This window comes from Anolis sagrei, chromosome 6, assembly GCF_037176765.1.
Source record: "Anolis sagrei isolate rAnoSag1 chromosome 6, rAnoSag1.mat, whole genome shotgun sequence".
Lineage (NCBI taxonomy): Eukaryota > Metazoa > Chordata > Lepidosauria > Squamata > Dactyloidae > Anolis > Anolis sagrei.
This window is the reverse complement of record NC_090026.1, coordinates 7,127,241-7,143,737: the sequence shown is the minus strand read 5'-3', so window position 1 is coordinate 7,143,737 and position 16,497 is coordinate 7,127,241. Positions and strand designations below refer to the sequence as shown.

Here is a 16,497-nt window from a genome sequence, read left to right as displayed (position 1 = left end):
AAACTACAACCTCAGGATCCCATAGCAGTTAAAATGGTGTCCAGCTGCATTCATTCCACAGTGTAGAGGCACTCATATATGACCATGATGCATTGGTGACGATTTCCTGATAAGGGCCGGACTTAGCACAGTGGGTTAAATCAAGGCCGTAGCCAGAAAAACATTTCGGGGAGGGTTGACAATTTTGGGGGGGGGGGGTTGAAAATTTCGGGGAGGGTTGAAAATTGGGGGGGGGGGGGGGGGTTGAAACCTGCCTCCTAGCTCACGCTGAAGCAAAGAGCATAGCAGGGGGCAGAGCAACCTTCAATAGCCTGCAACTCCACTCCTGTCAACCACTTCCACCAAGTCTGGCCTCCTTAATGAGTTGCTTGGTTGCTTCACTACATCGGCTGTTGCTGCAAGTAATGACAGTGTGAATAAATTGTCAATATTTGCTTGAGATAGTGCTTACAGTTCTGGAGGGACTCTTAATTTTTTGCATCTCATAGACTTAGCATGGGGATTTGGTTGACCAGTTAAAATTTATGAGTAAACCAGGTTTTTTAAAAAAATCTGAAACATTTTTTTTTGGGGGGGGGGGGGTTTGAACCCCTAAAACCACCCCCTCGCTATAGGCCTGGGTTAAATCGCCAGCTGCAGAAAATCTTACGAATCGAAAGGCTGATAAAAGTAGATAAGTAGATAAATAGGTACTGCTTGGTGGGGTGATAATAAAAGGCGGACATGCCAGCAATTGGGAGGGCACAAGAAAGGAGATTCCATCTGAACATGAGGAAGAACTTCCTGACTGTGAGGCCGTTCAGTAGTGGAACTCTCTGCCTCAGAGTGTGGGGGAGGCACCCTCTTTGGAAGCTTTTAAACAGAGGCTGGATGGCCATCTGTCAGGCGTGCTTTGAATGCAATATTCCTGCTTCTTGGCAGGGGGGTGGACTGGATGGCCCATGAGGTCTAGTAAAATATAAATAAAGTACAGGGTTAGTCAAAATGAATAGGCCAATAAGAAAATTAATTGTATTGTATATTGGCCTATTCATTTTGACTAACCCTGTATATTTATTATTATTCCTTTACGGACGTGTTGGAAGAGTGTAAATGCATGTGAAATCACAAGAAAGCCTTTCACCCCCATTTTTCCTCTTGAAATGAACGTCCTTCTCCAACTTCTGTCTTTGCAGAAAGGCACCATTTTCCTAGTGGATTACAAGATCCTGGATGGACTTCCCACCAATCCAGTGAACGGCAAAGAGCAATATGTTGCCGCCCCGCTGTGTTTGCTCCACCAGAAGCGAACCGGAGAACTCATTCCTTTAGCCATCCAGGTGAGCACAACAGCCCATCCCTTCCGCAGGGAAAGAAATGTCAAACCCAGCATAGAAACGTCACATCATTTGGCAACTCCTTTACTGGGTTGTTGTAGGTTTTTTCAGGCTATATGGCCATGTTCTAGAAGCATTCTCTCCTGATGTTTCGCCTGCATCTATGGCAAGCATCCTCAGAGCAACTCCTTTACTGCTGTGCCAATGAGGCAGAGAATCCGCTCCGTGATTTAGTCTGAACATTGAAGGAGTTTTCCAACGGTCCATCGCCACTTTAAGATTAATACAATTTGACACCACTGTGGTTCAATGTCATTGAATCGTGGGAGTTGTAGTTTTATAAAATCTTTTGCCTTCTCTGCCAAATATTGCTGGTGCCTCACCAAACTACAACTCCCAATATTCCGCAGAGTTGAGCCATGGCAGTTAAAGTGGTGTCAGATTGCATTAAAATGGTGTCAGATTGCATCTCTAACAACCTCACAACCGCTGAGGATGCTTGCCATAGATGCAGGCAAAACGTCAGGAGAGAATGCTTCTAGACCATGGCCATATAGCCCGAAAAACCTACAACAACCTACAATAACCCAGTGATTCCAGCCATGAAAGCCTTTGACAAAAAACCCTAATTTACTGACCTGCATTTTGGGACTTTCCTTGAAAGTATGGCTATTATAACTTCCATAATATCTGCTCATATTTCAGCATTTAGAACATGAATGCTGGGTTTGGCTGATGTATCTGGTGGTTTTGCTGATAAATTATAGTCCCTTAGATAGCTTTTTCAACAAATATAGTAGTTGGTGGTTTCCGTTTCCGTGGGATTGGCTCTACAACCAAACATCTAATTGTTCAGCATGTTGATCCCTATCTCAAAATACACCTAGGGCTTTTTTTCGCTCCTTTAAAGTTCTGACTAAATCCTGTAACAGATCCACAGTCTCACAACATCCAAGGGAATATGTCTAGATCAGAGGAGTCAAACTCGTTTTCATCATAAGCCTCATACAATCCATGGATGAAGAATCTGTGTAGACAGAGACTCTTTGACATTGTGGCCGACACTCTTTAAGTTTGGGTCCTCAGAACAACAAATCCCAAAAGCCATGCAAACTGGGGATAATGGGAATTGCAACCCAATATATGGCTCTGAGGACATTTTAAAGTCAGACATTGTATCTGCAAGCCTTGTATCTAGATTCAAAACCCATTCTGACTCAACTGAAGAAACTGCAGACTTCCAGATGTTCCTGCATCACAATTCCCATCGGATGCTCTAGTCATGATGTGGAATGATAGGGAATACAGGAATTGTAGTTCTGCATTTGAAGGGTTCTATAAAATTACATGTCAGGCCTTGAGTTTGAAATGTGCTCTAGATGAAAAATGCCATCCTCTTGGGAAACCTCTTTGCTTTCTCCTATCTCCAGCTCAGCCAGCATCCAGGACCCCTGAGTCCCATTTTCTTACCTACTGACGAAGAGTGGATCTGGACCTTGGCCAAGACGTGGGTGCGCAATTCCGAGTTCCACACCCACGAAGTGATCGCCCACCTCCTGCGTGGCCACTTGATGGCCGAAGTCTTCACCGTGGCCACGTTGCGACAGCTACCCATGTGCCACCCACTGTACAAGGTGAGCACCAAAGGTCAACAGTTGGAGTTGGGTTGGGGTGCCGATGCTGATCGTATATGGAGGCATCTACATAGTAAAATGAATGCTGTTTGACCCCATCTTCACCTCCATAGCTCAATGTCATAGACAAAACCCTGAGATTTATAGTTTAATGAGGACAATAATATTCTTTGGCAGAGGTGCTTTCAGCAGTTTTGTAGAAGTCATGTATGTTGGAAATAGCAACTTTCTACAAGCCTCCTATAATGATAATTCGTTATGTACATAATTCAGATTTCTTACTATATTGTAAATGTGAGTATTGGTATTCAGTTTTCCCTTAACTCTATATTGGACCAGGTTGTGATGTAGCTGGTTGGGAGTCAGCTGCATTAAAATCAGTACTGATCGAAAGGTCATGAGTTCGAAGTTCCCGACCATTTGTCTAGCTTGCTGTTGACCTTTGCAGTCTGAAAGACAGTTGCATCTGTCAAATAGTAAATTTAGGTGCCACTTATGCAGGGAAGCTAATTTAACTAATTTATGACGCCATAAAACTCTCCAGCAGTGTGCAAAAGAATGAGGAAGTACTCCATCAGTGTCACAAATGGACGGTGAAGCAACAGCTCCCCTGGTGGCTGGAATTCAAAGCATACCTTCATGAAGCTAGAAGTTAAATAGCCTCTGTGTGTCTGTCTATATTATGTTGTTAGTCTATGGCGTTGAATGTTTGCCATGTATACATGCGTTGTGATCCGCCCTGAGTCCCCTGTGGGGTGAGAAGAGCAGAATATAAATACTATAAATAAATAAATAATGAATAAATAATTTGAGGTTGCAGGAGGGACTGCAGATCATTCTTTTCAGTCTAATATATTACTAAACTTTGACTCAATACAGTCTGACCACACTGCAGCACGACTGGCACGACTGACTTGTAAACTGTATTGTACTGCTTCGGATGCAAACACGACCTAAAACGGAGTCTCAGTCTGAATAGTCCCAGATCTGGTCACATGCTCTGTAGTCCCTCCCACCACCTCAAACAACATAAAGTTAAGGGGAAACTGCACACTAAATCATTATTTTTATGGGTTTTTGTAGGTTTTTCTGGGTTATATGGCTATGTTCTAGAGGCATTTTCTCCTGACATTTCGCCTGCATCTATGGCAAGCATCCTCAGAGGTAGTGAGGTCTGCTGGAAGTAGGAAAATGGGTTGATATATCTATGGAATGATCAGGGTGGGACAAAGGACTCTTGTCTGCTGGAGCTAGGTGTGAATGTTTCAACTGATGTTGAATGTTGAATGTTGAAACATTCACACCTAGCTCCAGCAGACAACAGTCCTTTGTCCCACCCTGATCATTCCACAGATATATAAACCCATTTTCCTACTTCCAACAGACCTCACTACCTCTGAGGATGCTTGCCATAGATGCAGGCAGAACGTCAGGAGAAAGTGCCTCTAGAACATGGCCATATAGCCCGGAAAAGCCTACAAGAACCCAGTGATTCCAGCCATGAAAGCCTTCGACAATACATTATTTTTATTATCAGTCCTAGTGTACTTGTTATTATGCAGACCAACACACATTTTTCTGTCTCATATGTTTGACCTGTTTCTGTGTATACTTGACCTGCTGGTTCCAAAAATGACACCTGTTTTCCATTATCAGCTCTAGTTTTTGAGATGCAGAACTACCAGTTTTGCAAGCCCATTGGAAACCATGATAGCCTATTTAAGAAACTATAGCTGATGCAGTCTGTCCAATGCAATTTCCTGAATCAGTGCTCCAAATAATCCCAGGAACAGGCCAAAAAGAACAAGACACTAAGAATTGTGTTGTTGTTGTTGTGGTTGTGGTTGTGTTGTTGTTGTTGTGGTTGTTATGATTCTTTCTATCCTGGTTTGTCTCTCTAAATAGAGACCCAACTCCATGTATCTCAAGCTTCATGTTTGTCCCTTTTCCTTTCCAGCTCCTGATTCCTCACCTCCGCTATTCCGTCCATATCAATGTCTTGGCTCGGACTTATCTCATCTGCCAGGGAGGGACCTTTGATCGAGTGAGTATGTGGGACCCTTCTGAGGTGTCATTAAAAAGTTATTGAGTATCCAGTTCCGATTGCCATCTCCCATCCAGGACTTCCAAGACATCTACACTAGGTATGGGCTAACTTTGGCCCTCCAGGTGTTTTGGACTTCAACTCCCACCATTCCTAACAGCCTACCGGCTGTTAGGAATGGTGGGAGTTGAAGTCCAAAACACCTGGAGGGCCAAAGTTAGCCCATGCCTGATCTACACTGTACAATAAATGCAGTTTGTCACCACTTGGTCCTAAATGCCTCCCTTCTCCTCCAAATTCCTCGCAGGCCATAGCCATTGGAAGAAAAGGACTAGCTGTGCTTCTCAAAAAGGGCCTCGAAAACCTGACTTACACCCATCTTTGCCTTCCTGATGACATCGAAGCCCGAGGAGTCACTTCCGTTCGCAATTACTACTACAGAGATGATGGCTTGAAGATATGGGATGCCATTGAGAGGTGGGCAAAACGAGGATTTTGGGGGATGTGTTGACTCAGTGAATGAGGCTGCATGTCTACACTGTAGAGTTAATGCAGTTTGACACCCCTTCAGCTGCCATGGCTCAGTGCTTTGGGAGCTATAATTTTACAGCCTTCTCTGCCAAGGACTGCTGGAGTGCCAGCAAACTACAACTCCCAAGATTCCATAGCATTTAGCTATGGCAGTTGAAGAGTGGTACAGAACTGTATTAATTTCACAGTGTAGATGCATCCAAACTCCAGTTGTCCCTGCCTGATCATGAAGGACTCAAAAACAGTTCAATGACCAGAGATTGAAAAAAAACAAACTAGATCTAAGGAGCTCAGTTGACTACAAATTTCAGTATTCCATAGAATGGACAGTTGAAGTGGGATGAAACCTATATATGCTCAATAATAATAATAATAATAATAATAATAATAATAATCCACAATATGATGATGATGATGATTATTCCCTATATTATTATTCCCTATATAATAATAATAATAATAATAATAATAATTCCCTAGACACTTGGGAAGTGTCCAACGTGTGATCCAATTCAACAGCCAGCAGAGTGTCTGCTGTGGACGCACCTTGTTGCGTTTCAAATAATAATAATAATAATAATAATAATAATCCACGATATGATAATTATAATAATAATAATAATTCCCTATATAATAATAATAATAATAATAATAATAATAATAATTCCCTAGACACTTGGGAAATGTCCAACGTGTGATCCAATTCAACAGCCAGCAGAGTGTCTGCTGTGGACGCATCTTGTTGTGTTTCAAATAATAATAATAATAATCTTCATCATCATCAACATCATCATCATCACAATAATAATCCACGATATGAGGATTTAAAGATCGAACTGCAAAGACTCTGGCACAAGTCAGTCAAGGTGGTCCCAGTGGTGATCGGCACACTGGGTGCAGTGCCTAAAGACCCTGGCCTGCACTTAAACACAATCGGCACGGACAAAATGACCATCTGCCAGATGCAGAAGGCCACCTTACTGGGATCTGCACGCATTATTCGCCGATACATCACACAGTCCTAGACACTTGGGAAGTGTCTGACGTGTGATCCAGTACAATAGTCAGCATTGTGATCTTGTTTTCTGTGGACTCATCTTGTTGTGTTTCAAATAATAATAATAATAATAATAATAATAATAATAATAATAATATACTTTATTTATACTCCACTCTATCTCCCCTAGGAGGGACTCAGGGCAGATTACAGAACACATACATGGTAAACATTCAATGCAGTTGTACCAACATTTCTCAACCTGGCAGTTGGGACTTCGGGGGGGGGGGGGGGGGGTTGCAAGGGGGTCTCAAAGAGGTTGCCAAAGACCATTGGAAAACACAGTATTTTCTGTTGCTCCTGGGGGTTCTGTGTGGGAAGTTTGGCCAAATTCTATCATTGGTGGGGTTCGGAATGCTCTTTGATTGCAGGTGAACTAGAAATCCCAGCAACTACAACTCCCAGATGTCAAGATCTATCTTCTCCAAACTCCACCAGTGTTCACATTTGGGCATATTGAGGATTCATGCCAAGTTTAGCCCAGATCCATCATTGTTTGAGTCCACAGTGCTCTCTGGATGTAGGTGAACAGCAATTCTAAAACTTAAGGTCAATGCATACCAAACCCTTCCAGTATTTTCTGTTGGTCATGGGAGTGCTGTATGCCAAGTTTGGTTCAATTCCCTTGTTGGTGGAGTTCAGAATGCTCTTTGATTGTAGGTGAACTATAAATCCCAGCAATTACAACTCCCAAATGACAAAACTACACCCCCCCCCCCCAACCCCACCAGTATTCAAATTTGGGCATATTGGGTATTTGTGTCAAATTTGGTCCAGTGAAGGAAAATACATCCTGCATTTCAGATATTTACATGACAATTCATGACGGTAGCAAAATTACAATTATGAAGTAGCAACAAAATAATGTTATGGTTGGGGGCCACCACAACATGAGGAACTGTATTAAGGGGTCGCGGCATTAGGAAGGTTGAGAAACACTGAGTTATACAATTAACAATACCTATTTATCTACTCACATTACTGTTTTCAATCTGCAAGGTGGGCAGAAGCTGGGCTGACAGTGGGAGCTCACCCCAACCCGAGCTTGAGCTGTCAACCTTTTGATTGGCAAGATTTTCTACAGCTGGCGGTTTAACCTGCTGTCCTAAAGCCCAGCCCGATGTAGACACACCTTTACATTTTCCCAGTTACCTGCTCCTGAAGATTTGGCTTAGGGCAGTCAAAAATATGTCTAGTATGTAGAGTAAATTCTTCCATTTTCAAGTAATAGATCTGATTTCTTCATCGGGCTTCAGGCAAAATACCTATTAGGAACATAAGGGAGTTTTGCAAGTACCGTATTTATTGCTGAGCTGATATGATTATGCTTTTAGCAAGAATTGCATGAAGGAAAAAAGGCTTGACTTCTTTCTCTCTCTCTCTGCACAGTTACGTCTCTGGCATTGTGGAACTTTACTACCAAAACAACTTATCAGTCCAAAGGGATTATGAATTGCAAGCCTGGGTTTGCGATATCTTTACCAAAGGTTTCCTGGCCAGACGGACTTCAGGTAATCCAAGAAAGGAAATATTATCTTCTATTTTTGAGAGTAACTTGAAAGTAATGCATTACAAGAAATTGAAAGCAACTCATTACAAGTAATTAGTTACTTGTCCATTACAAGTAGTGAGTTACTTACTTTCCCTTTCCCCAACAAAGTCATAATCATGTTCTGGGACCTGTGGTCCTAAAAGTAACTTTTCCAAGTTTGGTCTAACATATCCCACTGTTGGTAATCTTCTTCTGGAACATGGCCGCTAAAGGTTCTGGGACTTGTGGTCCAAAAAGTAACTTTTCCAAGTTTGGTCTAACATATCCCACCGTTGGTAATCTTCTTCTGGAACATGGCACCTAAAGGTTCTGGGACTTGTGGTCCAAAAAGTAACTTTTCCATATGTCACTGTTGGTAATCTTCTTCTGGAACATGACCACTAAAGGTTCTGGGACTTGTGGTCCAAAAAGTAACTTTTCCAAGTTAGGTCTTACATATCTCACTGTTGGTAAGCTTCTCCTGTAACATGGGCACTAAAGGTTCTGGGACTTGTGGTCCAAAAAGTAACTTTTCCAAGTTTGGTCTAACATATCCCATTGTTGGTAATCTTCTCCTGGAACATGGCCACTAAAGGCTCTGGGACCTGTGACCCAAAACGTAACTTTTCCAAGTTAGGTCTAACATATCTCACTGTTGGTAATCTTCTGGAACATGGCCACTAAAGGTTCTTGGATTTGTGGTCCAAAAAGTAACTTTTCCAAGTTTGGTCTAACATATCCCACTGTTGGTAAGCTTCTCCTGGAACATGGCCACTAAAAGTTCTGGGACTTGTGGTCCAAAAAGTAACTTTCCCAACTTTGGTCTAACATATCCCACTGTTGGTAAGCTTCTCCTGGAACATGGCCACTAAAGGTTCTGGGACTTGTGGTCCAAAAAGTAACTTTCCCAACTTTGGTCTAACATATCTCACTGTTGGTAAGCTTCTCCTGGAACTTGGCCACTAAAGGTTCTGGGACTTGTGGTCCAAAAAGTAACTTTCCCAACTTTGGTCTAACATATCCCACTGTTGGTAAGCTTCTCCTGGAAATGTGACATGTTTTATGAAGGCTCCTTCCCCTCCCTACAGGTGTCCCTTCCTCCCTCCGTTCGATCCCAGAACTCATCAAATTCCTGACCATGGCGATCTTCACGTGCTCCGCTTATCACGCTGCGGTCAACAGTGGCCAGGTAGGTCAGCCAGTTCTTTGTCCTTGCCTCAAGGGAAGAGGCGCGCCACGCATTGCATCACCTCTTTCCCCCTGGGGAAGAGGGTCTCAGGGGATTTTTGAACAAGGAAGTCTTTGCAAGCTGAGCATGCCATGCAAGTAAATCTTTCCCTTGAAGCCGATAAGGCTGTTGCGCAATGGAAGACAGTGGAGCAATCTACCAGGGCCAATCTGCCATGGGCGCCCAAAAGTATCTGATGCATAGCCAACAAAAGCAGCTAGGAAGTGTAGAAAGAATGCCCAATATGTATCACCCATGCCCAAGATATATTAGAAGCATCCACTGTGTGCATCAGAAGTGCCCTGTGTGCATCAGACACATCCAATCCTCATTAGAGGCATCCAGTGTGTGCAATCATTGCACATCAGAAGGGCCTAGTGTGCATCGGAAGCATCCAATGCGCATTAGAAGTGTCCAGTGTAGTACTCAATGTACATAGAAAATGCATAGTGTGCATTCTAGCTGTCCAATGTGTGCAACAGAAGTGCCCAGTGTACGTCAAAAGTGTCCTGTGAGCATTGGAATCAGCCATTGCGTACATTACAATTACCCAATGCATACAAGAAGCTTCTAATTGTGCATCAGAAGTGCCCAATGTACGTCAAAAGTGTCCTTTGAGCATTGGAAGAAGCCATTGCGTACATACAATTACCCAATGCATACAAGAAGCTTCAATTAGAAACTTCTTGTATGCATTTGGATAATTGCAATCTATGCGTTTACTGTGCATCACAAGTACCGAGTGCACATCAAAAGTGCCCGGTATGCACCGGAAGCATCCAATCTGTGCATCACAATTACCCAGTGTACACCAGAAATGCCCAGTGTGCATCACAAGTCTCTAACGTGCTCAGCATTAATACCTAATGAACATCAGAAGTGCACTCTGTACATCAGAGGTGTCTAATGTGCATCACATGTATCCAATACATGTCAGAAATGCCTGGTGTGCTACAAAAGCATCCAATCTGTGCATCACAATTACCCAGTGTACACCAGAAATGTCCAGTGTGCATCAGAAGTATCTAACGTGCTCAGCATTAACACCCAATGGGCATCACAAGTGCACTCTGCACATCAGAAGTGTCTAGTGTGCATCATATATATCTAATACACATCAGAAATGCCAGGTGAGCAACAAAAGCATCCAGTGTGTGCATCACAGTAATCAGAAGTGCCCAGTGTGCATCTCAATTATCCTATATGTGCAACAGATGTGCCCAATGCACATGAAAACTGCCCAGTGTCCAATGTGCAACCCACAATTACCCAATGCACATCAGAAATTCCCAGTTTGCACTAGAAGCATTCAATGTGTGCATTAGATATCTCCAGTGTGCATCAGATGTGTCCAGAGTGTGCATCAGAAATACCCACTGCACATCAGAAGTGTCAATGTGTACACCGCATGTACCCAATGTACGTCAGAGATGCCCAGTGAGCACCAGAAGTACCTGACACTCATCAGAAGTATTTGATGTGCATTACAAGTACCCAATGTGCATTGCAGTGTTCTTTTCAATGCCTGGGTGCGCAACTTTGCAAGGCACTAGTGGGGTTTCATGACATTTCTGGCCCATAGCTACAGATCCACAAAGTGAGACAAATATGAGTGTGATGTCGAATCTCAATAACATGGAATAATGTCTAATATTAATGAGATTTCTCTCTCCTCCACATGGCAGTTTGAACTGGGGGCTTTCATGCCCAACCTGCCGTCATCCATGCGGAAGCCCCCACCCCAAATGAAGGCCCCTGTGACCCTGAACGAGTTCTTGGACATCATCCCCGAGATGAACACCACCAGCCAGGTCCTCTCGGTCCTGTGGGTCTTGAGGAATGAGGACTTTGACATGGTGAGAAGAAGGGGGTATTCCATCACTGGAGGCAGGGGAACTGGACATGGATCAAAATATGGACTCCATACCTCCTCTCGGCTTTCCACTTCTTAGAGTGCATCTACATTGCGGAATGAATGCAGTTTGGCACCACTTTAACCACCATGGCTCAGTGCTATGGAATCCAACGGAATTGTATTTTGATACGGAAGCAGCACTTTTGAACATAGAAGGGGAAAGACCTTGTCAAACTACAACTCCTCGGAATCCTTAGCATTGAGTCCTGGGCAGTTGAAGTGCTGTCATACTACATTCATTCTATAGTGTAGACACACCCTTACGATATCAATGGGAAGCTGGGTATAGGCCTTATGTGACCTCTTCTATTTGGTCTTCTTGCCTGAATACAGAGCTTCAGAACTTGGAAAAGTTCCTTTTTTGTTTTGGGAGATTAGGAATCTCCAAAGCCTTTTGGGAGCGTGACTCTTTTGGAGATTAATTGGCATTCACACTATTTGGAAGAATCATAACCTTTTGGAAAGTATGATTTTCCTGGGAAGAGTTAAATAAATACTTGTTTGAGTGAATCGCACGACCCTTTTGGAGATCAATTGGCATTCACGCTATTTGGGAGAATCATAACCTTTTGGAAAGTATCATCTCCCTGAGAAGAGTTTAATAAATACTCATTTGAGTCAATCTTCTCCTTAGTGAGAAATATCCACTAGTATTCAAGTAAGGCAAATTGGGCTTCTCAGTTGTTAGACTGATATACCTAGTTATCTATTTGAACTGTTAGGGACAAAGATATACTAATGCACAAAATATATAGCAATCTTCAGAAGTGTTATTTCAGTTGCCCAAAACCATCCGCTCTCCCAAAAAATATATTGGTTTTTAAATCATGCTCTCAAGGGACTGAAATAAGTAGTCTTTGTTAAAAGTAACATATTTGATTTACTTACAAACTTAATGCATATAGGAACATTTCTTATTGGTTGAAAGTTTATACCAGGGGTCCTCAAACTAAGGCCCGGGGGCCGGATACGGCCCTCCAAGGTCATTTACCCGGCCCTTGCTCAGGGTCAACCTAAGTCTGAAATGACTTGAAAGTACACAACAACAACAATCCTATCTCATCAGCCAAAAGCAGCCCCACGCTTCCCATTGAAATACTAATGTTTATATTTGTTAAAATTGTTCTTCATTTTAATTATTGTATTGCATTTAAGTGTTTTTGCACAACAAATGAGATATTTGCCGTGTGCATAGGAATTCATTAATTTTTAAAAAAAATTATAATCCGGCCCTCCAACAGTTTGAGGGACTGTGACCTGACCCTCTGTTTAAAAAGTTTGTGGATCCCTGGTTTATACAGTAAGTTCTCTAAAGCATTTTGTCTTGGTCTCTTCTTTGTTGCAGACAGACTAACACTCTTCAGTCTAATACATTACTGAACATTGACTCAATAAAGACTGACTACTCACTGCAGCATCCTGACACTAACTTTACACTAACACTGACAATTGCATACTGTATTGACTGACTTCTAAACTGTACTGACTTCTAAAAATGGAGTCTCAGTCTGAATAATCCCAGATCTGGTCACATAGTCTGCAGTCCCTCCCACAACCTCAATCAACATAGAGTTAAGGGAAAACACTGAAAACACAGCAGAAGAGACTTAAAAAGCCAAAAAACAAAATATATATTACAACGCGTGCACAAAACCACATATATACACATATACACAAATATATACACACATATATGCATATATAAACACACAAAACACATATACACAGACTGGGCCACAGCAACTTGTGGCAGGGGATGGCTAGTCTATATAAATAAAAATGTAATGTTTGTTTGTGGGATTAACATAACTCAAAAACAACTGGACGAATTGACACCAAATTTGGACACAAGACACCTGTCAGGCCAACGAGTGAGCATCACTCACAAAAACACTGAAAAACACAGCAGGAGAGACTTTAAAGAAAAAAACATTACAATGCATGCACAAAACCACACACACACACACACATGCAAACACACGTATATACACATATATACAAATATATACACACACATTGTTTTGTCGTGCGCTGGGCCTGTAAAGAATTTCCTTTAGAACAGGACGTGCAACCTTTACCCAGCGGGAAACCAGGGGGCCCAAAGAGAAGTTCTCAAAGGTTTTCCACCACAAATGATCTTTAGATGGCTTGTGAAGTATAACAAAGTCCTTTATTAATGAACAATCAAACAGAAACTTCTCTTGTCTTCAGTAAAGATAAACAAATGATTCCAGGCTTTTATGCAACTGGTGGCTTCCTAAACTTGCCCACGAAGGACAGGCAACTGTCTTCAATAACTTCTTCTTTGCTTTAAAGGAAAGTCCCCTTTTTAACTTCTCCCTGGCTGACTGTAATCTAACCCTTACTGATATGGGCTCCGCTACCGGGTCGAATTGCTTCTCGAACGCTGAGTGGACCTACCAGTAAAGGCTTAGATGTTCTCCAGCTGGAGTTCTTTGGTCTTTAGGGCTGTTTTCCTGGAAATCTTTGGAGGCTCTTAAGACTGTTCTCCCACGGAAAGTCTTAAAGGTTGAAGCTTTAGTACAGGGGAAGCTTGCATACGTCCTTTACATTGGTTTTCCTTGCTGAGACTAACTAAAAAATGGCTCCCTTCCCTTCTCAATTGCCCTGAGCAAGGGGCGTGACCAAAACTTAACGATTATGGACAGGTGACTTGCCCTATGACTGCAACCAAAGGAAGCCACCTATCTGCAGAACCCCAGGAACCTTGGACTGCAAGCAAACATTTAATACAAAGCAAATAAAATTGGAGCTCCTGGTACAGCTATACCAGCACACACATATACACACACAAAGCACCTATACACAGACTGGGCCACAGCAACAAGTTTGCCCATGCCTGGTGTCGATGCACCCCTATTGGGTGGGAGTAATATACTCTGTACATGAGCAGAGGCACTCGTACCTTTTGGAGTGCTTCACAGTCTCCAAAGTTCAACTCTGAGGAATCTGAATTAAACATCCTAATATGTTTTCTCTGTCCTTGCTTTGCAGAAAATGCTTGGCGAATACGACGAGGAGCACTTTGTGGAAGAGGAGCCCAAGCAGCTCATCACAGCTTTCCAGCAGCGCTTGGCCCACATTGCCGAGGAAATTCGAAAGAGAAATGTCTCAATGAAATTGCCTTACACCTACCTCTATCCACCCAACATCGAGAACAGCACCACAATATAGGAACTGGATTACAGCTCCAATAAATACCCCAGCCGGACCCTCTTTGTTTGTGCAGCTCAGCAATCTTATCCCCAAGATACATGGCAAACGCTGTTAATTTCTGCTTTGTCTCCATTTTCCTGCATGCAAAAAGGGAGAGAACCGTTCCTCCTCTCGCTCTTGGCTTTGGGCCACTTTCTGCTAAGGGGTTGGACTAGATGACTTTGGGGTCCCCTTCCAATGCACTGATCTATGGCACTGTTTAGCAAAGAGAGGGAGACCACCTCCATCCGTGCCAAGATCCCACTATACAGCGTCACAAGCAACGTCTGAAATAAAATATATCATTTTGTTGTTCTTTATTTTCTTTTTTCCTGGCATGCTTTTATATCTTGTTGACTTTGTGATCAACCAGACAGTGGAAAATGATCACTCCTATGACATCTCTAGGGATCAGTCTGTGGAAAGTCACTCAAAAACACAATTCATTACACAGTGGCAGGTGATGGGCTCCAGTCAGAATGGCCGTGATTTGATCTGGGATAGAGTTTGAACTTAAAAAGCATTACCTGAGTCCTAAGGTGGTGCAGTGGGTTAAATCGCTGAGCTGCTGAACTTGCTGACCGAAAAGTCACTGGTTTGAATCTGGGGAGTGGGGTGAGCTCCTGCTGTTAGTCCCAGCTTCTGCCAACCTTGCAGTTCAAAAACATGCAAATGTGAGTAGATCAATAGGTACCGCTCCGTTGGGAAGGTAACAGCACTCCATGTAGTCATGCCAGCCACATGACCTTGTAGGCGTCTATGGACAATGCCGGCTCTTCGGCTTAGAAATGGAGATGAGCACCGCACCCCAGAGTCGGATACGACTGGACTTAGTATCAGGGGAAAACTTTCGCCTTTACCTAGAGTGCTTCTACACCAGTGGTTCTCAATCTTCCTAAAGTGGTTCTCAACCTTCCTAATGTCACGACCCCTTATTACAGTTCCTCATGTTGTGGTGACCCCCCAGCCATAAAATTATTTTTGTTACTTGATAACTATCATTTTGCTACTGTTATGAATCATCATGTAAATATCTGATATGCAGGATGCATTTTCATTCACTGGACCAAATTTGGAGAAATATCTGATATGCCCAAATTTGAAAACTAGTGAGGTTGGGGAGGGTGATTGATTTTGTCATGTGGGAGCTGTAGTTACTGGGATTTATAGTTCATCTACAATCAAACAGCATTCTGAACTCTGCCAACAATGGAATTGAACCAAACTTGGCAGAACTCCCATGACCAACAGAAAATACTGGAAGGGTTTGGTGGGAATTGACCTCGAGTTATGGAATTGTAGTTCACCTATATCCAGAGAGCACTGTGGACTCAAACAATGATAGATCTGGACCACACTTGGCATGAATACTCAATATGTCCAAATGTGAATACTGGTGGAGTTTGGGGGAAATAGACCTTGACATTTGGGAGTTGTAGTTTCTGGCTTTATAGTTCACCTACAATCAAAGAGCATTCTGAATCCCACCAACGATAGAATTGGGCCAAACTTCCCATACAGAGCCTCCATGACTTGAAGGAACTTGCTGACGTGAGCCTCCCTCCAGCTTCAGATGCTCTCCCTTGCCCACACGTGCACTACGCTACCATGTGCTGAGCATGCCTGCTCTCCCCTCCCTGCTTGGAGTCTGAGAAACAACTCTCCCCTTGGCTGAGAGGCCAGCCAATCACACCATAGGAGGGCTTTTGGTGGGAGGATTCTCCGTCTGTTTCCAAAAAGGAAGAGAAGGACAAGCGGAGAGATCTTCAGCCTTCTATGCCAAAGGGGTTCCTAAGACCATCAGAAATATATGTTTTCTGATGGTCTTTGGCGACCCTTCTGAAACCCCCTCGTGACTGCCCCAGGGGTCCTGACGCCCAGGTTGAGAAACGTTGATCTACAGTGTGGATGCACCAATAAAGTCCAGATGCACCACCTTGCTGACATAAGAAGAATCCATCAGCCAATGCTGCAATACCTGGCTTTAGGTAACATTACCTTGTGAAATGCAAAAATGGGGATCTA

At 43.0% G+C, this 16,497-nt stretch overlaps 1 protein-coding gene across 1 annotated transcript in view; it reads left to right on the top strand.

Annotated features, from left to right (window-relative positions):
* LOC132777576 (polyunsaturated fatty acid lipoxygenase ALOX15B-like) overlaps positions 1 to 14,751 on the top strand; it is a 31,251-nt gene extending 16,500 nt beyond the window's left edge. Inside the window, exons 7-14 of the mRNA XM_060779936.2 lie at positions 1,176 to 1,319; positions 2,747 to 2,950; positions 4,908 to 4,994; positions 5,302 to 5,471; positions 7,972 to 8,093; positions 9,202 to 9,302; positions 11,027 to 11,197; positions 14,272 to 14,751. Of these exons, the coding sequence (XP_060635919.2) occupies positions 1,176 to 1,319; positions 2,747 to 2,950; positions 4,908 to 4,994; positions 5,302 to 5,471; positions 7,972 to 8,093; positions 9,202 to 9,302; positions 11,027 to 11,197; positions 14,272 to 14,451 (1,179 nt within the window). The 3' untranslated portion in view covers positions 14,452 to 14,751. The remainder of the gene's footprint in view (positions 1 to 1,175; positions 1,320 to 2,746; positions 2,951 to 4,907; positions 4,995 to 5,301; positions 5,472 to 7,971; positions 8,094 to 9,201; positions 9,303 to 11,026; positions 11,198 to 14,271) is intronic.
* The last annotated feature ends 1,746 nt before the right edge of the window (positions 14,752 to 16,497 follow it).